Source organism: Lonchura striata, chromosome 18 (assembly GCF_046129695.1).
Source record: "Lonchura striata isolate bLonStr1 chromosome 18, bLonStr1.mat, whole genome shotgun sequence".
Lineage (NCBI taxonomy): Eukaryota > Metazoa > Chordata > Aves > Passeriformes > Estrildidae > Lonchura > Lonchura striata.
In genome coordinates, this window is record NC_134620.1 from 11849464 (window position 1) to 11873608 (window position 24145).

General features: G+C 58.0%; 1 protein-coding gene across 2 annotated transcripts; it reads right to left on the minus strand.

Moving 5' to 3' along the window:
• Nucleotides 1-363: 363 nt before the first annotated feature.
• SH2B3 (SH2B adaptor protein 3) lies at nucleotides 364-24145 on the minus strand. 2 transcript variants are annotated; one of them, XM_077787243.1, is made up of 8 exons: nucleotides 23851-24145; nucleotides 17021-17803; nucleotides 6851-6952; nucleotides 6511-6602; nucleotides 6323-6417; nucleotides 5923-6137; nucleotides 5472-5643; nucleotides 364-4542 (listed from the first exon to the last, which is right to left on the minus strand). In XM_077787243.1, exons 2-8 carry the CDS (start codon nucleotides 17774-17776, stop codon nucleotides 4247-4249), a joined length of 1728 nt encoding a protein of 575 aa, XP_077643369.1. In that variant the 5' UTR covers nucleotides 17777-17803; nucleotides 23851-24145; the 3' UTR covers nucleotides 364-4246. The 2 variants fall into 2 exon arrangements, with proteins under 2 accessions (XP_077643369.1, XP_021400311.3); XM_021544636.3 differs by having other exon boundaries at nucleotides 6323-6414; nucleotides 23851-23947.

Below are 24145 nucleotides of genomic sequence, written 5' to 3' on the forward strand. Positions count from 1 at the left end.
GTTTCCTAACAAGGTTTTGTGCCCAGGGGATTTTGTGTTCCCCATCCCTCAGCCTTGAGCTGCTCTGGACGGGGTCGGGAAGGATCCCGGATGGGCCTTTAGGGTGATGGAAATATAAAAGTCAGTGGTGCTGCTGGAGAAGGAAAGGAAAGGTAAGAATTCCCTGGCAAAATGCCCTAAAAAGATGGGCAGACAAAGTTATCCCTGCTCCAAGTTCCGTTCCTGACTGTCCTGGGTGCTGCAGGCATCGTCCCGTGGGGACAAACCAGAGGATTTTCATGCCCAAGGGAGCATTTCTGCCTTCCAGCCTCCAGTATCCACTAAAACAATTTCCAGGCACCTGGAGAGAATCAGGCTGAAGACTACAAGTGAGAAACGAGTTCTAAAAACAGTTTATTAAGAGCAGATTTTTTTTTTTTTTAATATTATGGTAAAATCGCATTATTCAAGAATAAGTTACTTGTACAGTACATACAGAAACAATATATAGAAAAAAATTACTATACAAGAAGAACTTTCCTGTGCGGGTGAAAAGTAGAACTTCCAAATTAATACACTCCCAACAAAACTGTTGGCTTTAATCGTCCTGCTGAAGGCTGAGTTAGGGAATACAGAGTCACCTCCCTGCCTCTGGGAGCTGCTGGGGAATGTTGGGGCTGTTTGGATCAAAGCTAAAAGCTTGGAATGCTGGATGCCACCGGGGTTTGGTGCTCCAGATGAGGAATGAGAAGCTTTGGCTTCTCCCCGGATCTTTTCCTAGAAGTTTCACCCCAAAACGGCTTCAATCCAAAGGGATGGGTGAGGAGTGGTGGTGTCGGGGTTTGGTTCCTGCTGGGGCTGTTCCACAGGGCTGGGGTGTGGGAGGGAGGGATGGAGACATCAACTAATGCTTCATGTCAGGAGCTCCTTCACAACTGACACCCCCGGGGACACAAAAGCCACCAACAGGAGCAGCTGTCAGCAAACAGCACGAGGAAGAGGAGGGGGAGGAATTCCAAGTTTTGGAATGTGCCCTAAACCAAGTCCTGCTGTCACAGAGCAAAGGCACTGCCTGGTTTTCATCTTTATTGCTGAAAACTGTCCTGAGGAGCTGGATGAAATGGGGCTCTGCTGGGGAAGGCCATGGGGCAGAGCCTCCAGCCCAGCTCCAAGAGCTGCTCCTGTGGCTCCTGGCTTCCCCAGCTGGGATCCAAACTCGTGTTCCACGCGCCCATCTCCAGGGCCAAGGTGCCTACACTTGACCAGGGGCCACCTGCCCTTGGCCTCCCCTCCTCCCAAAATTCTCACAAATGCCAGTAAAAGCCCACAGGGGCTGAGGAATCAAACCTGCCCAGCCCTGGGCTCTTCTCTCAAGTCACAAGAATATAAAAACTCCTGCAAAATGCTTCTATTCCATCGGGTGGAATGGTTTAATGCTCTTTGTCCACTGCTACAATGCAGAGGAGTGAGCACCTCAGGGCTGGAGTAACGGAGCAGAGTCGTGCTCTGACCTGTGTCCCAAGCCAGATGTTTTCTAGCAGAAATAGGATTTCAAACTCAGTTCCCCCCGGGAGCTTGGGAAATAGCCCCAAAATCCCCTCAGGTCCTGCTGGCAGTGGATCTGAAATGAGGAGCTGGTGGAGCTGCCTGTGGGTGAGTTTGGGGATGGAATTAGCTATTAAATAATCAGAGGGGCTCTCCCACTGCTCACTGGTGGGGCGAACAGGAGTTCTCCCCCAGTGGAGTTTGTTTGCATGGGGGAAGCGGCTGACAGGGAGATAATGAACCCAAAGTGTATTTTACTAATCAAGCACAGCAATTTCCATTTAAACTGCGGAGAACCCCCTTGTAATTAAGCTGCAGGTTAAAAATACCACATGCACACGCATGTTTCAGTTCTGGCACTGGAACAATAAAGTCCCGGCGTGCCAAAACAACCCACCCCAGCAGCATCTGATTTATCTGGCAAGGATTCCTCTGGATTCATCTGGCAAGGGATGTGAATAGCACTGCCTTTTCCCAGCCTGTCCTTTCTTTGCAGATGTCGGGAGATTCGGGTGATTCCACCTCGCCTTTTGGGGGAAAACCCCTTTGAAAGCAGCTCCCTGGAGCTCAGTGGCGCTAAAACCCAACAATCTTAGCAGGATTTAGCCCATCCCTGTGTTTTCCAAGGCTTTGGGAAGCAGGCAGCAAGCAAAGAAAGGAAACGACAACTTGTGCTGTGCTGTCCCCCCTTCCCCATCCCCATCCCTACAAATGCAAGAGCACGGGGAGTTCTTTATGAGGCTGGGAGGGATCTGCCTCGCCTGGCACAAGGCAGCCCCGGGGATGTGCTCCTGCCTCTGGCTGCAGCCTTTGTGCTGCTCCGGGGAGGAGAATGGGATGCGGATACAGCTGAGGAGGACAGGGCTGGCTTTGTTCCTCCATCAGCCTCTCCGGGGCTGGCAGTGCTGCAGGACCAGTGCAATTTGCTCTTAATGCTCCAGTTTCAGGCACGAGGGAAGAAAGAGAAGGGGGGAGAAAAAAAAGCCTTTGCCTGCTCTAAATGCACAAAGCCCAGGAGAGAACGAGAGCAAGCAATGAGGAGGCACAAAAGGAAAACCTAAATGGTTTCTCCAGTTGATGGTTCCCGTTTGTCCCAGCCTCATAATTTGATTTATAAACCCAGATTTGCTCTCACAGCTGCTTCCCGGGCTGTTTTGGCCCCAGATATTTTGGCCTTGCCCTTCAGCACCCGACATTGTCTCCTTAGACTTTGGGCTCACCCAAAACCTGCAAAGCCTGTCCCAGAGGCTGGATTTTTGTGGAATTCCCTAACTCAGCCCAACGAGGCTTTGTGTTTGCTGGTTTTCGAATTAATTGCTAAATGTTAATGCTCCTGAGGGCTCCCACCTCTATTGCAATTTCAAGGAAAACAGAAATAAAAAAGCTTTCTGTAAGGCAATCTCCAGGCAAGTTTTGCATCCGAAATCCCAGGGAAGGCTGCGCTGGGAAATCTGGAAGTTGGATACTGTGAACATCCCCTCCTGGGTGGCGCAACGGCTCCAGCCCTTCCTCTTTCCTAAAATAAGGGCAGCTTCTCAGAAGTGCTTCCTCTCTCACGGCTGCCCCAGGCAGGTGAAGCAGCCCCAGGGGCTCAGGAACAGCAGCAGAGTTTGGGGACAGAGTTGGGGATCAGGGCATGCTGAGACTCAGGGATCTGGACAGGTTTTTCCTCCAGGTGAGGAGGTGTCCCCAGGGACCCCCATCACCTGCAAGAGGCCGTTGTGGAGCTTTAAATGCCACCAAGCTCCTGGTGGCAGGGTGTTCAGGGGGGAAAAAGGCAAGTGAGGGTAGGGGAGGTTCTTTAAGGGGAAAACTGACTTTAGATTCGTGCCTAAAATCATTGGGATAAAACTGTTCCATCACCAGGATAAAACAGCTCCATCACCAGGATAAAAACACCTCCATCACCGGGATAAAAACCCATTCACCACAGGGATAAAAAGCCTCCATCACTGGGATAGAATGCATCCATCAACCAGGATAAAATGGGATAAACCCCTCCCTCACCAGCAGGAGAGGTTTGTGTCAGTCTCTGTGTTAGTTCTCAGCTGGTGCCATGGCTAAAGATGGAGCAATTAGTGTTCAGTGTCAATCAGCTGGGAGAGCAGGATGAGGATCCCTCTGCCTGGCGCAGGGAGTGACCACGGCTGTGCTGGGTTAAAAAGGAAAAGCAAGAAAAAGCCACTTTTTGCCTTAGCTAAAAAAAAAAAACCCAAACCCTGCTCACCACCCTAGATGGGAGCTCAGCTCAGGTCGGGCTTTGCTGGTGGGTTCAGCAACCAGGGCTGGAGGATGAGGCCTGGAGCAGCAACTCGGCAATGAATTTATGATCATTCTTTTCTTGTTATCCTGGTGTTTTTTTAACTTTCTCCAATTCCGTGGGTGTAACACAAGCCCCTGGTTCCTTGGCTGGGCACTGTCAGGGACAGGCAGGACACCGGGCCCGGCGCAGGCACGAGCGGCGTTGTGTAAACAGTAACGAGAAAGCTCCGATAAAAACAACAAAAACAACAATAAGAGGCCCTTCAACAGGCCAATGAGAGGGAGCACACCCGTACAGGAGTGAAAAATTACCCCCTTCCTTGCAAAAATACAATAACAATCCCTAACCAGAAGGAAGAAACAGGTACATTCTTTCTCTCGATGGATGCCCCCCAGAAGGTCTCCAGGATTTCTCCACCCGAAAGTGCATCCCAGCATCCCAGTGCCGGCGCCGTGCCGCTCACAGGGGCGTGTACTGGTTGTCGATGGCGCGGACGTGGCCCCGGCCCGGCGCCTCCACCTCATAGTCCGAGTCGCGGGGCCGGGGCGCGGCGGCCACGGGGGCCCTGGCCGGGCGCAGGCTCTGCGCCAGCTCGGCCGGCGGCGGCACCAGGTGGAAGATCTGCTCCGCTGGGGGAACCCCGGGGGGCTCCTCGGGGCCGTGCGGGCAGGAGGAGCTGGAGGGGACGAGGCTGAACTCGGGGCTCCAGCCCGGGAAGGGCAGAGGGAGGGGGACCGTGGTGGTGGAGCCGGGAGCTGAGGGTGGAGAGAGGAGATGCTGGTCAGGGGGATGCTCCTGTCATCCCCTCTTTGGGGGTGCATCCCGTGACCCCCCCCAGTGCAGCCGGTGGCTGGGAGCAGCTTCTCCTTTCTCAAAAGGGGAAGTCGGGAGCTCGGGAGTCACCTTTTGTGCCACTGCCCTGAGGCTTCCACTTCCCCACTCCAGGAGCAAGCAAAGGGCCCAGCTCTGGCCGGCCCTGGGGCACCCACACCCAGCCTGGGCACCATCCATCCATGCATCCCAGGAGTACATCCCCCTTCCCTTTCCACACCCTGTGCCCCATGGAACATCCCCCTTCCCTTTCCACACCCTGTGCCCCATGGAACAATCCCCTTTTCACACACCCTGTGCCCCATGGAACATCCCCCTTCCCTTTCCACACCCTGTGCCCCATGGAACATCCCCCTTCCCTTTCCACACACACTGTGCCCCATGGAACATCCTCCTTTTCACACACCCTGTGCCCCATGGAACATCCCCCTTCCCTTCCCACACACCCTGTGCCCCATGGAACATCCCCCTTCCCTTTCCACACCCTGTGCCCCATGGAACATCCCCCTTCCCTTTCCACACACACTGTGCCCCATGGAACATCCTCCTTTTCACACACCCTGTGCCCCATGGAACATCCCCCTTCCCTTTCCACACCCTGTGCCCCATGGAACAATCCCCCTTCCCTTTCCACACACCCTGTGCCCCATGGAACATCCCCCTTCCCTTCATGCACACCCTGTGCCCCATGGAACAATCCCCTTTTCACACACCCTGTGCCCCATGGAACATCCTCCTTTTCACACACCCTGTGCCCCATGGAATATCCCCCTTTTCACACACCCTGTGCCCCATGGAACATCCTCCTTTTCACACACCCTGTGCCCCATGGAACATCCCCCTTTTCACACACCCTGTGCCTGGGGCAGGACCACGACGTAGCTGGAGAGCCGCACGTCGCAGGCGGTGCCGCACTCCAGCGGGATGGGGTAGCGGTGGAAGTGCTGCAGCATCTCCAGGATGGAGGAGAAGCGGAGGTGCTGGACACGGCACTGGCCCCGCTCCGTCAGCGCCAGCCGCAGGTGCTGCGGAGAGGAGCACGGACCCGTTACCCTCCCTCCGCTCCCTCCTGGGGGACACGGTGGGGACACTGGGGATGAGGGACACAGATGGCTTCAGCACGATGCGCTGCGTACCCCCAGCCTGTGGCTCCCTGGGGATTTTGCCCCCCGGGAGAAGGGCATCACCCCGCTACAAGCATCGGGGCAGAGACCAGGCAGCACCTCCCTGGGGTGGGAATGTGGTGGGGCAGGGGCTGTCCCTGTGAGATTCCCCTCCCCACCCCAGCCCTGTCCCGCCCGTACCTTCGCTCTGCCCTGGAAGTTGAAGGTGAGCACGTACTCGCCGCGGCGCGTCTCGCTCTGCCGCACCAGGAACACGCCGTGGCCCTCCAGCCCCCCCAGCTGCACCAGCTGAGCCGCCTTCACGCGGGAGATGGGCCCGTGGAACCAGGGGCAGGAGGAGAGGAACTGCTCCATCTTCGGCCCCGCCGCCTCCCCCGGGCCCCCCGGAGTTGTCCCTGCCAGGCACAGGGATGAGTGTCCCTGGGAAACGGGACCCGTGCCCATCGCCCCCATCCCTCCCCTCTCTGTCCCTGCATCGTGCCATCTGGGGAAGGCCAATCAGCCCAGCCACGGCAGGATGTGGTGGCCCCCCGGTGAGGGATACTCTGTCCCCAGGGTCCCCTGGGTGTCCCCAGCTCACCTTGGCTGACGGGGTCGGTGCTGGTGGTGGGGCTGGTGGCTGTAGGGTCGGGGTGTCGGCACGTCAGGAGCTCAGGGTCACCCGTGTCAGACCTGCTGGGGACGGGAGAAGCCAGGCTGAGTGGTGGCACTGGGGACACAAAGCCACTGTCCCCATCCCCAGGCTCGGGGACGTCCAGCGGCGCTTACCCCCTGCGCACGCACTCCCGGATCTCGGCCGTCCAGCAGCTGAGCTGCTGCTCATCCCCTGCCTCAAACAGGATGTCGGTGGCATTAGTGACCTGGGGGACATCAGAGAGGGACATGAGGCCTTCAGAGAAAGAGAGAGAAATGTGCATCCCCCACCCACCCACCCACCCATGCTCGGGACTCCAGCAGAGCCGGCACATCCCCCACCCTGCACTCCACATCCCCCTGTGCATCCCCTCCCTGCATGGGAAGAGGAACTGAAATTTGGCACGGGAGCTTTGGGGAGCCACATGTGCCCCAGAGGGTGGGAAAGGCTGCAGACCCTTTCAGCAGGTCCTACCTTGAGGACGAAGGTGTGGAGGTTGTCGGGCATCTCGAGGCGTGTGCACCTCCGCACCTCCTGCACAGCGGAGCAGGCGACGAGCAGCTTCGGCTTGGAGCCCTGCGAGGGGGAACACAGAGCTGAGCCCCAACACCCCACACCCCAAAAAACACTGCCCCACACCCCAAAACACTGCCCTACACCCCACTGCTCTACCCAGGTCCAGGAGCCACACGAGGCACAGCAACCAGCAAGGAAATACCCAGCTCTGGAGGGAAATACCTCACCAGCAAAGAAATACCCTGTGTGGTGAGGAGACACCCCACTGTGGCAGGGAAATACCCCCACAGCACTGCCCAGTCACTGCCAGGGGGGCTGAGTGACATCCAGACCCATCTCAGGGGTCCCAGGGACCCTGGGGTGGAGGAGAGGGGGGAGAAGGGGGTTCCCAGCATGGCAGCACGTTGCAGGGATGTGGTAGCGATGGGGAAATTGGGGTGCAGGGGGGGAACATCCTGCTCATGGCTGCGAGGGTCAGCGGCCTGCCAAGAGCTCCCCAGCGGGTTTGGCACCGGCACAGGCACGTGACAAAGTGCTGAGCAAACACTTCCACAAAGGCTAAAATATCCCTGCGGCAGCTTTCGGTTCCTCTGCTGCCCCGCTGGCTGCCAGGAGGCTGCGGCACGTGGCACAGGATCTGGGGTGCCAGCGGGGGGAAAAAATTCCCCGAAATGGGCAAAAAATCACCCAGTGGTGCTGGGTGATGGAGCCAAGGCTCCGTGCTCAGCCCCAAGGCCAGAGCCATCCCGTGCATCCTGGCAAAGCCCAGGCGGTGCCACCACGTGCGAGGCCTGCTCATGCCCCCGTGCCAGGCTTGCTGCACCACGAAATTTTGGCTGGCTGTGATTCACACAGCGGCTTTATCATCCCACGGGGTGCTGATTCCAGTGGCCCTCTTTGCTCCACTGCCACTGTCCCTACACAGGGACAGTGTCCCTACGTGCTGGGCTGTGCCACTTCACCCCACAACAGCATTTGCCAACCAAAATGCCCAAATTCCGCTGCGAGCTTGCGATACTCACAGCAAACCCAGCCCCACCATGTCCCCAGCCACCTGTATGACACTCAGATCATCCCCACCGGACACTTCCTCGGTCACCCAACCACACCATCTTCAGCTGTGCCTTTTTTTTGTTTTGTTTTTCCTCCCCCCTTCCTTCCTCCCTCCCTCTCTCAGCCCAGCACTCGGTGTTCTCTGGGGCCGGAAACGCAGCGTGAGAGGGATCAGCCCTTATCAGCTCCGAGCTGCACCGAGAAGAAAGTTCTTAGAAGTCGCTCGTGTACGGCGTCATGCACGGGGCTGGTGACACCGCGGTGGCTCTGGCACCCCCGGTCCCGCTGGTGACAGTGATTGCAGCTGTGCCGTGCCGTGCTGCAATCACTGTCACCGGGCTGCCGCGCCGCTGCCGGGCCTTTGTCCCCAAGGAACTCGATTTTTCTGCCACCTTTGGAACGCAGCCGTGCCCCGTGCAAAGTCCTGCGTGGAGAAGGTGAAAGGATCTCTGGTCCTGGCCACTTTCCCACGCAAGCAGCCGTGACGTCCGGCACGACCCCGAGCGGGTTTTATCAACATCCCAACCGCGGCGTTGGGGTCGGCTTCCTAGGAAAGGGGGAAATTCCAGGAAAAGGGGGTTCGGCGAAGCCCCTTGCGTCTCTCGGGGCGCAGCTGGAGCGTGAATGGAGAAGGAAATGATGCAGCACCGAGATACGGTGCCCGAAAAGCCAGGCTGGCTTCGGAGAAGCGCCTACCGCAGGCACGGTGCCCCCGCTGCCGGGGCGCCGCACCTGACCGCAAGATGCCCTGCTGGGTACCAGGAAAGGGAGTTCTCAGTAACCAAAAGTGCACACTCAACACACCGAGGGTTCACCCACGGGCTCCTTCCCGGCAAGAGGTGCCCCAGCAGCGCTGCAGGGATGAGTAAAACCCGCTGCTGCCCGGCCCCGTGCGCTCAGCGTGCTCAGGGTGGGGCGGAATGTTTCGGATGTGGCAGGTGTTGCTCCAGTTTCCACATGGAGATTCACGCCACTGAATCTCCAGCAGGGATATTTGGGATTGATGGTGTTTTTCACAGCAAACCTCCTCCCAGCCCTGTGCCAGGAACGCTCTCCCCACGAAGCTGTGAGCTGCTGCTGTAAGGAGCACGTCTGGTCTGGATGCTCAGGGGACACTGAGGGAGATTTTTGCACTTAGGTGAGGGGGAAGGCGGCTCTCCAAAAATGAGAGTGGTGGCACAGCAACGATGGCAGTGGCATGATGATGACAGTGGTGGCCTGGTGACGATGGCAGTGGCTTGGTGATGGTGGCAGTAGTGCAGTGAGGAGGTGGGTGGCCTGGCAGTGCTGGCACAGCGATGACATCAGCAGTGGCATGGCAATGACAGCAATGTCATGGTGACCGTGGCAGTGGCACAGTGATGATAACAGTAGAATGGTGATGATGATGATAGTGGCACCGTGATGATGGCATTGTCACGGTGATGATGGCATTGTCACCGTGATGATGGCAGTGGCTGGGCCATCAGGCCAAGTTTGTGCAGAGCAAATCCTTCGAGAGCACCAGGAGCTGCCCCCAGCCCCCTCCAGCTCCGGGGGTTTCCCCACGCTGTCTCTCGCTTCCACTCTGAGTCACCCACGGGAGGTGGGGAAGTGCCTGAGCCCTTGTGCAAGGTCCCCAGCGGATATGGACGAGATTTGTCACTTCTTGTAAATCACTGTGGCACTTACGCAAGGGACAAACCTCAGCCGAGCTGCAGTGCCAGGCCTGGCCTGGCCTGGCCGTGCTGGGTGGACACAAAACCATATCCCGTGCCTGCAGCCCTGGGGGAAGCTGTGAAGTTTTTCAGGAGCATGGATACACGCAGCTCTTTTCCAGGAAATGCCAGGTGGACCAGGTGGGAAACAGCCCCTGGTGCCAGGGCAGGGGAGGCAGCGGGGCCCTGCAGGGCTGTGAGGGCTCCAAGGGTCCTGCTGGAGAGTGCCAAGTGTCCTCAGGAGTTTGCACCAAGGGTAATCCCAGCCTTCATCCTCAGGGATTTTGTGTGGTAGAAAATCCCACACGTGGTTTCCCTTGGGAATTTCACCATCGTCAAACCAAACGCTCATCCTTGAGGACTTTTGCACCACAGATAATCCCAAAATGTGTCCTCGGGGTTTACGCCACAGCTAATCCTGCTGTTCATCCTCAGGGATCCGCACCACAACCATTCCAGTTATTCATCCTCAGGGATCTGCACCATGACTAATTCTGGTGCTCATCCTCAGGGATCTGCACCATGACTAATTCTGGTGCTCATCCTCAGGGATCTGCAGCTGGGTAATCCTTCTCTCCCCCAGCAGCTAATCCCAGTGCTCCAGAGGAGCTGACAGCACAGTTAATCCCCGTGCTCTTCCTCAGGTGTTTGCATCACAGCTCATCCCAAGAGGAGAGATCCACCCCAAACAGCCCCTGCCAATGCTGGTTTTTGGGACAGGGATGGGATCCCACTGATTTGGGCGTTCCACACCTACTGCAGGGACCCCTAGCTCAGCTCAGCTCTCCCAGGGTGACACATTCCCAAAACATTCCCGCCTCTCTGCAGGTGGAGACTGCTCATTTGGAAACCTGACAGCAGCAAGCACCACCCTGGGCTCCCTTCTGGCTTTTGGAGCCTGAAGGTTCCCCGACCATCAAACAGGAGCACAGGAGGAGATTCCCCCTGCTGCACCAGCTCAGCATCCCCCACCCCACTCCTTACCCCCCAAAAAACCCTCTCTGCCCACCCCAAAGCCCCGCCAGCATCCTCAGCCCGACACCAGAGGCACAAAGGAGTTTCCAGGATGCCCTGTCTGCCGAGGCAGGGGACAGAGCTGTCCCTGAGGGGACCGTGCCCAGCGGTGGTGACAAGGGGCACCGTTGTGCCGGCCCGGAGCGCTGGCTCGGGGGCGGCCGGGGCACAAAGGTCCCTCTGTTCCCGCTCCGGGCGGCTGCGAACGGCGATGGAGAGAGCACAGCCCCGGCCCCAGAGCCCCCAGCACCCCCATTTCCTCCTGAATTAACCTGGGCTGCTGCAAAACAGCACCCAAGAGCCGCGGGGTGAGGCTGTGGGGTGGCATTTTGGGGGGGTCCAGGCAGGAATCCCCACCCATCCCTGGAGCTGGTGGCTCCTCTGTTCATTGATTATCCTCCCGGCTCTCCATGAATGAGCCAATGTTCCCAAACTCCCCGAACCTCTGCAAAACTCCAAAAACCCTGCAACGCCCCCAAAACCCTGAGAAGAGCCCCAAAACCAGTGAGCCCAGTGGCTCACAGCAGGGCTGAGGGTGATGGGGGCTATAAGCAAGATCTGTAAACACTCAGCTTTCGCCAGACCCTTGATTTTTTTTTTCTTTTTTTAAATTTATTTTATGCCAGATTTGGTTCCAGCGTGGGCTGCTTTAATAATTTCCTGGAATAAATAACGAGCATGGAAAGTAAACAAGGTGTCTGCATGCAAGTGGGAGCTGCTGCAGGCGGGACTGAGTCACCCCAAACCTCAGCCCCAGAGGAATGAGGGGGTCCAGCACAGACTTTGCAGGCTCCCCACAGTCTCTGGGGTGCCCTGGGATTTCCCCAAGGTTTTGCATCACCCAGGATGATGGAAAAGGCTCAAAAGGCCACATGGGAGCATTCAATCCCACTGGATGGGTATTTTCATTCTTGCCCTTTGCCTGGGGCTGGAGGAAGTGAGTTTGTCCAAAATGCTCGTTTTTAACATAATCCCAAAATGACATTGGACATCACAGTGGCCATCCCAGACACTGGAGTTGGGACCTGCCTGGTGGGAAGGAGCAGGGTCCACCCCAGCTGAGCCCCCACCAGGGCTGGGATGAATCCTTGAATCCTTCCAGACCCCGCGCTGCCTGCGCAGGCTCTCATAAATATTTACCTTTGAAAGAAGCAGCTCTCAGCCTTGAAACAACCACATCCTGGGCCGTGAAAAGAGAGAGAGAGAGAGAAAAAAAAAAAAAAAGAAGAAAAAGGGGGAAAAAAGAGAGACAACCACCCATAAAAAACCCCACGAGGCATTTCACACCTGCAGTGGGGACCCAGCACCCAGCAGCACCCACGGCTCTTCCCCAGCGATGCATTCCCTGTGTGCTTTCCCAGTTCTTTTCCTGTGGTTTGCCCAATATCTCCATTTTTTTTGCCCAATTCTCAGCTGGCACGTGGTGCTCTCCACCCGAGCAGCTCTGCAGCATCCCTGCGAGTGACACCCTGATAAGCAGGGTGGGCACAGCAGGAGGACAACAGCCCCGGGAAGGGCAGATTTTAAAGGATGGGGTTGGAATGATGGAATCCTTCAGAGGCCAGAACCCCAGAGTTCAATGAAGCAGATATTGGGGTCCATCCTGCACCCTTCCCCTCAAACCCAGACCCTGGCAAGCCCCATCCCAGCAACAGTTTCCAAAATAATAAACTCTGCTCTTCAGCAATTAGCGCCGGGGCTGTGGTTACGCTGCTAAAACTGTTTTTTCCGTGCATGACCAAGGATGGAAAAAGTTGTGGTTAATAAATGACAAATAACCTTTGTCTCCTTGCCCTCCCTCCCACCCCCCTCGATACCCAAAAACAGAGCTGGGAGGTGGGGGGAGGAGGGGGAAGAGAGCAAAAGTCACCACCAAAATCTCACAGAGCCCTGAGGCCGCCCAGCCCCGGCGCCTTCGAAGAACAGAGAGCGCAGAGAGGGATGCGCCCGCCCTGCCTGGGGAGAGGCTGCCCCAGGATTTTGGGGCAGCTCTGGGTGCCTTCAGGGAAGGTTTTGCCTCTCCCCAAAGGATTTGAAGGACACTCAAACCCCTCCAGGGTCATCCCAGCAGTTTTCCCAGCTCTTGGGGTTGCCAGGAAGGGGATGCGATCCTCGAGGATGCCGGGAGCAGGATCACAGAATCACAGAATAATCAGGGTTGGAAGGGACCTTCAAAGGCCACCCAGTCCAACCCCTCTGCAATTAGCAGGGACACCAAGCAGATCGGGATGCAGCCCCTGGAAATGCCAAAAAAGGGATGCAGTGCCTGGGAATGCCAGGAGAGGGATGCTGGGAGCAGGAGGTTTGGAGAGGGATCACAGAAGCACAGAATAGTTTGGGTTGGAAAGGATCTTGAAAAGTCAACGAGTCCAACCCCCTGCGGTGAGCAGGGACATCTCCAGCTGCATCAGGACAGGATGCAGCCCCTGGAGATGCCAAGAGAGGGATGAAGTCTCCAGGAATGTCAGAAAAAGGATGCCAGGAGAGGAATGAGGTCCCTGGGGATCTAGATTGACACAAACCTGCCCTTTCCTGGACCAGGGATGGGATGATGGGACACTGAGGTGCTTCCCATCACTGGGAAAACTCTTCTCAAGGTGTTCCAGGGAGGAAAACTCCTGCTCCACCACTGCCTTTCCTTGGCTGAGTCACTCAGGCCACCTTTGAGCAGCTCCAGGAGCAGCAGGGATAGGGAACGGGTACCAAAACACTGAGATGTGCCTCACCCCATGCCCCAAGCACCAAAAATCGGGGACAGGAACCTGCTGGCTCAGGAGGTAGCAGTTCTGAGAAACCAGATTCAGGTGAAAGGTGTAAAAAAAGAAAAAAAAAATTTAAAAATAAAAAAAAAAAAAAAAGAAAAAGAGAAAAAAAGGAAGTCGAAGCAGCCTCGCACTGAGCAGAGATAAAAATACTGCTCCTCCCGTGGTTCAGCAAAGATGTTTGAGCTGTGGCAGAGGCTCCAAGGGCTTTCTCCGGAAGGAGCCTTCCCGGCCGGTCCCGGCGTGCCATCAGTTTGTGGGACGCACTGGATTTCATTAAAACACCATAAAGAAAGCAGCCCAAATGCAAATCCCATTTCCCTTCCCCTTCCTGTGAAAACATCTGGTCAACAGAAACTGCTCGGGCCATTTCCGCTGCAAATCATGGAGTTTGGGATTTGGCCATAGCAGAGGTATGTAGGGCTGGGGCTCAGCTGAGGAACGGGGCAGCCCCAGAGCTGACAAACATGGGTTTGCCAGCTTTGGTTGAAATTTATGAAGGTGGAGGGACCTCAGAGGTAGCCAGTCCTAAAGGTTATATGGGATTAAAATGGTGTGGGAGAGGAGAAAACCCTTAATGCCTCCAAGGAAAGCAGGGAGGACTGGTGAGCATTGTCCTCAGAGCAGATATCAGAGAATCCGCCTGGGTGCAACTCCAGGACCATGCCCAGGCTATATATATATAGATATATTTATAGCCATACAGACAAGCACTACAGGTATCCTAAAATCCCTGTACTCAGTCAACTCTTCCACACAGCATCATCCCCACACTCTGGGGCCTCTGGAATGTCCCCAGACTGCCCCAGTCCTGTGCCCCTCTCCCAGGAGAGATCCCACCATCCCCAAATCCCTCCTTTGCAGCATCATTTTCCCAGTGCTCAAGGGAGGAGGGAGCGATGCCAAAGCCGAGCCAGCTGTGGCTGTGGGCACAGGAAGGGGAGCTGCTCCCTCTCCCAAAATCCTCCCTCTGGCACGTGCCAGGGGCAGGGCATGCCCAGTGCAGGCAGTGCCATAGGTATTGCCACATTCTCCAGCACGGCTCCCTGACCCCTTCACCCAGCACAGCCACCCAAGCAGTAAATGGGATCAGGGCTCTTCAAAGCCCCCACTCCCTTTGATGCCAGGCACGTTACAGGATTAAGCTCAGAGGCCCCATTGGAGCAGGAGAAAAAGGAAAAAAAATAAGATAAAAGTTGCCAAAAGCAGCAGGACCCCCCTCCTTTTCTCCACACACCTGCCTTTTCCAAGGTCATTCCAAGGGGATGGATATTTGGGGTCTTGGCTTGATGCTGCAAAGCCCTGAGGCTGAGATGAAATTTCAATTGCTTCCTATAATTTACAGGGTGGAAAGGGGGAAGAGGAGGAAGGGGGAAGGAAGAGAGGGAAGGGGGAAGGAAGAGGGAAGAAAGAGGAGGAAGGGGGAACGGTGCTTCCAGGCAGACCCTGAGGGTGACCAACCTCACAGTCCAGAGATCAGCTGGGGCTGAAAAATCCCAAGAACGGATTTTAGTTGCTTATTTAAAACCATAAATCTTCTATGGTGATCAACAGAATCCACAAATCAGAATCCACAAACCCATGAGAGCAGTGGCAAAGCCACGGGAGCATCCTGAGGCAGGAGGATGGAAAGGAGGGGGCTCCTCACAGCCATTCCCAGGAGGTTGTTGAGTGTTATTTAGTTATTTTAAAGGAAAAGAACCCTTCAACAAACTGTTCTGTTCTCACTGCTCCGTGGTTTGCCCCATGCTGGGTTTGGGGAGTGGGAGCCACCAGCACCGTGGGGGATTTTCCACCAGCCCTGGAATTCAACCGCAGTTACTGGGAAAGGGTCTGGATTGATTGTGCTGCAAAGGAGAAACGAGCTGGCCCTGGCCCAGGGAATTGGAAAGGAAGGAGCCGCCCTGAGAATATTTGCACAGGAAGCAATTTAATCCAGAGACTTGCAAAATCCAGCAAGGAACATCCCCCACTTCCGCAGGCCTGGCTGAGAAACCCCCTGCTCGGGGCTCTGGGGTCTCCAGCCTCGTGGTGCTGTGGAGCACCAGGAAATCTCCATCCCATGGAGACTGTGAGGAATAATGCTCAGAGCACTGGGGGAACTCGGTCAGTGTCTTGTTTGAAGTGTCTCCCACCCCTGGGTCAAAGCTGGGCAGGGAATGTGGGGAGAGGAAGAATGTGCTGGGCTTGCTTCCCAAGGGGGAGGGAATCAAAGAAAGGAAAAGGGAGGAAAGGATAAAAAAAAAAAAGGGGGGGGAATAGGGAGAAAAAAATGGGGGCAGCAATAAAAAGGGGTGGAATTGAAAAAAAGAAAAGGGGAAGTGAAAAAAGAAAAAGGAGGAAGAAAAAAGAAAAAGGGGGAAGAAAAATGAAAAGAAGATTAAAAAAAAAAGAAAAGGGGATTAAAATAAAAAAGAAAAAGGGGGAAAGGGAGAAAAGGGATGAGGGAGGGAAAAAAGACAGTGCTATCCAGATGCTGGAGCACCCTCCAAGTGCCCCGAGTGCCTCTGACCTCCCTGTGCCCCGGGATGGGGACACACACTCCCACAGGGACAAACAACTGCAACCCTTGACATGACGGAGCAAAAGCAGCTTTTACTTTCAGATGTTACAATTTTGATGTTGTTTCTTTTTTCAAATATTTAATATTGGAGTCGTTTGACGGAAATAGCAGGAATTCAGCCAGCTGCTCCCTGACCCTGCTGCCCTGAAGGCAGGGACAAGGCTCCAGCTCAACCGGAGGTTTCCTCCTTCCAAAGCACAAGTTTGTCATCAAAGTTAAATGAGAACAAAAAGCAAAAAAAAAAAAAAAAAAACCACCAAAAAAAAAACCAAACCAAAACCAAAAAAACAGAGAGAAAATTCATCCCATCATGCCTGTGCAAGTCCTGCCATGTGGAGGAACCATCTTTTTACAGATTAAACACCCCAACTCCCCCCACATCACTCCCCACTCCCTCACATCCTGCATCATCTCCACTCCAGCCACGTCTCAGCACCATGGGAGCTCCCTGCAGCAGCCGAGAGCTGAACTTCCAGTCACAAAACTCCTTACAAAAAGTCAAACTATGGATCCCACTGGGAGCAGAGAAAGGCACAGAGTCTAATTCCTATTTTCCCTTTCCTCCCCCAGCTTGCCCAGGCGAGCAGATGCTCAGGCTGCTAAAGGCACGGCACAGGGGACAGGGTGAATTTGGGGTTCACCAGACTGGGTTGCTCCTCACCTTGGTGGAATGAGTCCATGAGGATGAGTGGGATGGAGGCCACCAGCCTCTATCCTCAGCTCAGAAGGCAGGCACAGTGCTTCCAGCTGGAAAACCCAGTTCTGGAGTCCCAGCAGGGAGAAATGCAACATTGGCCGACTGCAGCAATTAGCACACCTTTTTCTCAGCATCCCTCACTCCCCAAACAAGACCCGCAAGGGTGGCTTTGGCTCTTTCTCAGAGGTGTTAAATAAAGGGAGAGCAGAGCAAACCCATCCAGGCCCTTCGTGGTGAGAAACCCTCGTGGTGCTGGGTGCACCGTGGCCCTGCTCCTCCCCGCGGGATGCTCCGAGGGACCCGCAGCATCACTGGAACAGAGGAGAGCCGACAGCTCCTTACCTTGGGCGGGTCGAAGAGCTCCAGCACAAATTCCTCGGCGTCGGGCGGCCCCGCTCGCCGCAGCAGCAGGCGGCAGCGCTGCCAGCGCGTCCCGCTGTCCAGGGAATTCTCATCCAGCAGCCCGTACTTGAGCAGCCCCTCCTTGCGCACCTCGGGGGGCTGCTCCCGCGACAGCCCCCACGGCAGGATGCGCTTCCCCAGTCCCGGCTTGAGAGCCGCCTCGGCCGCCTCCCCATCGCCGTCGCCGGGGAGCGCGTCCGAGGAGCGGCGTCGGAAGAGGCTGCGCCAGCTCCTGCGCAGCTGGCTGAGCGAGAAGGGTCTCCGCGCCGGCCCCGCCAGCTCCTCCGAGCTCCACGACTTGCGCAGTCCACAGGGAGCAGCCTCGGGGGCTCGGACGGGCTGCTCGGGGCGGGCACCGGGCTCCGCCTCGCCTTTGGTGGCCACCGTGCCCAGGGAAGCGTCGGTGTGCCGCCGGTGCGTGTCCCGGTAATCCCGCGCCGGGCCGGCGGGCAGGATGCGGAGCTGGTTCATGGCGATGCCCTCCTTCACCTCGTGGCAGAAGTACTGCTGGAAGAGGTCGGTGAACTGCACCGAGAAGTTCTCGGCGGCCAGGAGGTCATGGTGCGGGTGCTCGGTGGCGAAGCGCAGGTAGTGCCGCGCCAGCTCCTTGGCGGTGCTGATGGCGTGCAGCTCGCAGAACTCATGCCAGCCCCGGGGATGCGCTGGCGTGCCGGCCGGCAGCGAGTGCCCATTCATTGCCGAGGCTCCAGCGAGGCGGCCGCGCTGCAAGGCAGAGCACACGGGTGGTGAGGGCAGCCCCAGGGTCCCCATGTGTCCCCTGCCCCCCGCAACCCCTGGCTGGAGTGGCCACACCCCACCGGGAACGTGTATCCCCAGGGCCTGCGGAACGCTGCGGTCCCGCTCAAAGCTGCCTTATTCCCGTGCGTACATTGGGAATGGCCAGGAGACAGCCGCTTCCTAGCGAGCAGAGCCAGTGGCCACGCGGGGACCCGCGAGCCCCGCCACAGCTCCTTGACACGCCCATCCCCACCTGGCTGGGCCGTGCCTCAGTTTCCCCACCTGCGCGCTGGGGAGCGGGCAGGTCCCGGCGCGGGGCGTCTGCGCGGCTTCCTGCCAGCACAGCTGCCTGCAGCTGCCCGCCGCCCGCGGGGACGCCTGGCCCGGCCACATCCGCCCGGCTCCTGCCAAGGCTCCGCAGCGCCGATGGGTTTCCCTCCAGGGACCGATTTCAACGGAGTTGATAAAACTGGAACGGGGGCGGGAGGGGAGGAAGCAACATGAAAAGCTGCAGAAATGCAGGGATGGAGCCGCCTCGCTGCCAGATCCTCCCGGCCCCAGCGGCCTCGGGAGAAGCGGCCACGCCGCCGGCGCTGCCCGGGGTGAGCGCGTTCCTGCGGGGATGCTCTGCTGCCTGCGGGCCCGGGGAGCTGCCGGGCTCTGGCAAACCACACCGTATCTCTGCCCCCAGCAGATTTCGCTGCGAGGCCAATCTGGCGGCACCGTGGCTGGCGTGCAGCCGGCCCGGCGTGCCCGGCTGAGCCGGCAGCGGTGCTCCCCGGGGCCGGCCCCGCTGCTCAGCAGAGAACCTCGTGCTCGCCCGGGCCACTTATCGGGGCCGTGCACTCCGCTCAGGAAGGAAACATCGGCCAACCCACCCGGATCCTGCCGCGCCGGCACAGGCGCTGCCGCCTCCCCGAAACTCCAGCAGCAGCACCCCGGCTGCTGGGAGGGGAGGAAAAGCGGATTGTATTTGTCAGGGGGAGGAAAATTAAAAAAAAAAAAAAAAAAAAAAAAGACAAAACAAAAGCCCTGAGGGGCCAGGAGGAAGCGAGCGGGCGATGAGGAACGTGCGGGCACAAGGGACGGTGTTTGCAGCCGGGGCGGCGATAACGCCGGGAAGCGGGGCTCTATCTCTGCCCACCCGCCGCCCTGCCGAGCACGTCCCGCGAAGGTTGCAGGCGAGGGGAGATGTTATCTGCTCCCCGCCAGCCTCGCCGGGCCCGGCTTCTCAGAAGAGCCGCCCAAAGCTCGGGGCCGTCCGGCGTGCCGGCAGTGCGGGGCATGCGCCCGCCGCAGCCCGGCCGAATCCCCCGGCAGGGCCCCGTCTATCAGCGCCGCCAGCCTGCCCGTGACTCAGCATCCTCCCCCCATCCTCCCCGCTTCCTCCCGGCACCCGGGAATCGCCGCCGCACCGCCCGCGCCGCCGGCGCGCTCAGCGGGATGCTCCCGCAAAATGCGGAGGGGAGCGAGGCACTCGTGCGAACGGCTCCTCAGGCAGGTGGGAGATTCCCAGGGTAGGGAATTCGCCTTCTAAGGTTTCAGGCTCGCTTCGTCGCGCCAGCTTCGGGAAAAGCCGGGCTTCGTCTGTGCCACGCGGTGGGAAGCAGCCGAAGGCCGTCTCCAGTAGCAACGTGCTTTTCCAGCCTGACACTCCCCAGCGCTTCCTCCTCCCGGCACTGGCACAATGCCGACCTCACTGCTTCTGCCTGGAGCTCTTCTCACACGGAAAGAGCTATCCCGGGTGAATCCATGCTGGAGTTACCACAGCAGCCTCCCGCTCCTCTGCTCAGCCCCAGGTTTCAGTAGCAACATCCACAGGGATGCGAGTTCCCACTGCCGGGTGAGCTTCTCCCTCCTCCAGCCCGCTGTGCTCCACAAAGCTGGAATCCAGCAGCCGGTGGCTTTGAGGCAGAATTTACATTTTACTGCTCATATGTTCCTGTGAGGAGCTCCTGGCCATCCTGCAGGTTGGATGAAGTACTTCTGATAGCTTTAATTTGCTCCGAGTGGAAAATCCAGCCCATCCTTGCACACACCACGGACTAGCTGGGATGGGGGGCTTCCATCCCTACCGGCTGCTGGAAGAGCTGCACGTCACCAAGCCCGCCCCACCTCGGGGCTGTTCGTGGGTGCTGAGGTTGTTTTGGGGTGCTGGGATTGTTTTGGGGTGCTGGGCCAGGAACTCGAGGAAGAGCAGGACGGGACGGACCGGGTGCGGTGGCTTTGATGCGGGCTGGGACAGCGAGCTGGGGCTTGTGCAGGATCCAGCCCTGCAGCCCAGCCACCCCCAGGATCTTCCCTTAAACTCTTGCCCAACCCGAGCATTGCTGCGGCGGCGGTGCCGGCACCAACCGGGACGGGAATCTGCGCCTGGATCCGGCAATGGGTTATTTGTCCCAGTAAATGCATTTGTTGTTTAATTGCAGCCAGAGGAGCTGGCAGCACCAAGCAGTGCCAGGGCAGTGCTGGGAGCCAGCGCCGCAATCCTGCCACCCGCTCCCGGAGGATGAGCGTTCAGAGCCAGCTGGCCTCACCACGGAGGAGCTGCCGGATCCAACTCGCCACCTTCCCACCACGGAACAGCCATCCAGGGGTGTGGAGGTCACCCTCCAGCACCCAGCACCACAAATCCAGCCTCGAGGGGAAGTGTGAGGGTGCAGAGCCCACGTGGCCGTGGCGGTGCCCTGAGCCCAGCCCTGCTCACACGCTGTGCATGTGCAGCACCACCACCCGAAAATGAAACCGGCCCCGCTCGCCGCCAGTTCCGCAGCAGGAAAATGCACGCCAGTGACATGAATAGGAAATGTGATTGATGCGCCGGCTCTCCCAGAAATAACTGTTCCCAACTGGAGGACAATTGTCCGGAGGCATTTGCAGCTCCCTTTATAAGCACAGGAATATTCAAAACTCATCCCAAGGACTATTTTCAGGAGCGGGCGAAGCGAGGGGCCGGGAGACGCCCTGGCCGGCCCTGCAGCTCCCCACTTCCTGAGTGGCAGAAATACAAAGTTCCCACAATCCCAAGAGCGGGAACATTGTTCCTTCCCAGGATGTCCTCCATGAAAAGAGCTATTCTGAGCCGGCTGCAGCCTTTCTTGGCACGGCCCCGCAGCCGCTCCGAGGCGGCTATAAAAGGCCAGGTTACAATGAACGGCACTTTTCAATGGAACTGCATCTGGCACGGCGAGTTCGGGGGGATGCAGGTCCCTGCAGGGGGGCTCAGGGGGATGCAGGTCCCTGGGGGATCCAGCCGGCCACAGGTGGGCTTGCAAGGGCTGGGCGATGCAGAGCCTCCCCCCAGGATGGGCATGGTGCTGCTCCGCTCTGCATCCCAATCCCCCAGAGATGGCAGATGCTGGAAGAACATCTGGATGCACTCCTGGATTGAGGGGGACCAGCAGGGTGCTGCACGCATTTGGGGGTGGGCATGGAGATGATGCCCAGGAAGGCAGGAGGGGTTGGAGAGGTGGGGAAAGGGTCTGGCTGCAGCCACGGGATGTGAGATACACCCACATATTTACAGTCAAAGCCAGTGCCAGCACAATGCACAGCAGAAACTGCCCAGCATTGTCCTCCTCGTCTCTGTGATGGTGAAGATTCTCTGGGTCTCATAGAGGGTGATGGCACAGCACCATCACTCTGGGACCCTCTAGCTGTTTCCACGCACGGGGTCTCGGGAGTTTCCCTGTCTCTCTTTTGGCTGAACCAAACTAGCAAGTTAAAAAGCAAGAAAGGAGCAGGACAGAGAGATCCCCCAATTCCAAACATCCATACAGGCTGGAGGAAATCAGTTAAAAGCCAGTGTGGGAAGGCAGATTTTGCCCTCCGTCTCCCCCTTTCTCACAGGACATACACACCTCTCATTTCACCTCCTGGCACTACACAACTTTCTATACTAAAGACACAAACTGACCTTAATTTACAGCTCTGTGTGGGCTGAGCAGCACCACAGACCTCTGGGGGTGTGGGTGATATTACAGCACTTCAAATCCAGGAGAAGATCACCTGTTTGGCTTTCCCTGACCACTCCAGCAGGACAGACAGGATGGACACAACCCAAACTCATCTCAGTTCAAATCCAAGCTCCACGCTGGCTCGGCCCACAGCAGCTCACCAACACAACCAGCTGTGGGCAGCCCAGCTCCCCAAAAACCCTGAGCCTGCCTCCATATCGTGGCGTCTGGCACCTTGCAGCCTGGTTTACACCATCACGCTCTCCTACACCCACTGCCTGTGGGGGAAAGCCCGGCAGCAGGGTGGCCTCTTTCGACAGGGCTTGTTTTGTTACATGAAATGAATCGCTGCGGTGTAGGCGTGGGAGAAACTGGGTGCAGGGAGCACTCCCAGGGGAGCAGCTGCCTGAGGGTCCCTGGGGACAGCAGGGAGCAGCTGAGCTCCCAGGCAGCCTGGCTGTCCACAGCAGCCTCTCAGGGATTGCTGGATTTGGCTTTTTTTCCTCGCCAAGCTGTGGCAGCGTTGCCAGCACCACAAACCCCACTAAGTGATGAGCGCTTGCACTTTCACTTTGTGTCACCCGCTGGGATTTGTCACGACTCCTCCACGGTGTCCATCAGTCCCACGGGTGTGTGGGTGGGGAGGATTTGCTCTCTCAAAAGCCACTGGCACTCGCATCCCAACCTCTCCAACACAACACAGGGTGCTGGCAGACCTACAGCACTGTGGGCTCTGGCGAAACCAAACCAGATCTTACCAGAGGCAATAAATACGAGAAAGTAAAAGAGAAAATAGAAGAAGCTTTGGGGAGGGGAAAATGCACAGCGATGAGTATCTCCTGCCCCAAAAACAAGTTAAAAAGAAATCCAAAGCATTGTTCTAGTCCCAAACGAGCCAAAGTGAAACCTGCCACTAATTCCATAGGCCTTTAAACACCAATCCCATTTCCTGCCAGCAAATCCAAGTGCAGTTAGGACATGCAGGAGCTGGCAGCGCCAGGCCCCCACACAGGTCACCTCTTCCTCTGGCTGCAGCCCCAGAAAGTCCCTAGGCCACCAGCCCACAACTCCAGCACATCTTGAATCAATTTACAACAATATCGAAATCGCAGCTCAGCAACTCATCCTGGTTTCCTTGACAGTAAATCCCAGCCCGGGCTGCAATGACTGTGTCACCGCCATGAGCCAGCGGGTCCGGGCTCTCCGTGGGTGACCCTGATGGGATTTGGCACAGGCAGGACTGGGCACGCTGGCAGGGCATGGGAAGGCTGCAGGGATGCTGACCGCTGGTGCATCGGCCTCGTGCTCCCAGCCCCTGCCAAGCCGCGGGGCCAACAAAGTCTGCAGGGAGCAGAGAGTCAGAGGAGCTGCTTGGCAGGCTCCGGGTGGCAACTCTGCTTGGCACTCGCAGCAGGCACAGGGGCAGAGGCAAGGCATGGCCCCCCTGGGCAGCGCAGGACTCCACAATATAGGGCAGGTGGACATCACCCCACTGGTCCTGCCCCCTGTTGCCTGCATGCTGCACCCCTGCTCTGGGATCTCCAAAATACGGGTGCTGGAAAATGGGGGACGTCAAGGGATTCCAGAAGAAGGAGTGCTTTGGGGTCCTGTGCTGCTAGAAGGACGGGGGTTCCCAGGATGGGGAACCCCACAGAGGAACAGAGCTCCTGGAACAGGGAGTGCCGGAGGAAAACGGGAGCAGGGAGTCCACAGGTCCTCAAGGGTGAGCAGTCCCTGGAAAGAGGCAGCCCGAGGAAAGGGCAGGGATAAAGCTGTGCCGCACAGAAATGGGCTCAGGGGCTGCTGCCCGAGGGCTGGCAGAAGAAGGGACTCACGACCTCGGAACGGGGGCACCGGAGTTCCCCGGGTGAGAGAACCCGGGGAAACTCCGGGGGCTTCACTGCAGGAGCGGCCGCCTCGCTGCTTCCTCCCGCGGCTACTTTCGCTTTGCCGCGGCCGCTTCCCGGGGCCTCCCGTCCCGGTCCAGCCCGGCCCGTCCCGGTCCAGCCCAGCCCGTCCCGGTCCAGCCCAGCCCGTCCCGGTCCAGCCCAGCCCGTCCCGGCCCGTCCCGGTTACCTGCAGGAGAAGGCGTCCGGCTGCCGCTCGCCCATGATGGAGCTGCGGAGCGCCCGGGACGGGGCGGGCGGGACGGGGCGCACGGCTCGGCTCGGCTCGGCTCGGCTCAGGCAGGAAACCGGGGCAGGCGGCTCCGCATTTCCGCCGGGCGGAGGCGCGGGGCGCGGACCCCGGCCCCGGACGGGTTATGTAAAGCGGAGCGGCGCGGCCGGGGGCGGAGGCTCCGCGGGGGAGGAGCGGAGGGGCCGCCCCGTCCGTCCGCTCGTGTGACTGTCCGTCTGTCTGTGTGTGTGTG

What these genes read in the sequence shown, in the direction of transcription:
- SH2B3 (XM_077787243.1), bottom strand. Translation starts at nt 17,776, where the DNA reads ATGAATGGGCACTCGCTGCCGGCCGGCACGCCAGCGCATCCCCGGGGC. An exon ending in TCCACACCTTCGTCCTCAAG is followed by an intron (nt 6,603 to 6,850) that starts GTAGGACCTGCT and finishes GATGTCCCCCAG; the next exon opens with GTCACTAATGCCACCGACAT. An exon ending in CGGGAGTGCGTGCGCAGGGG is followed by an intron (nt 6,418 to 6,510) that starts GTAAGCGCCGCT and finishes TCCCGTCCCCAG; the next exon opens with CAGGTCTGACACGGGTGACC.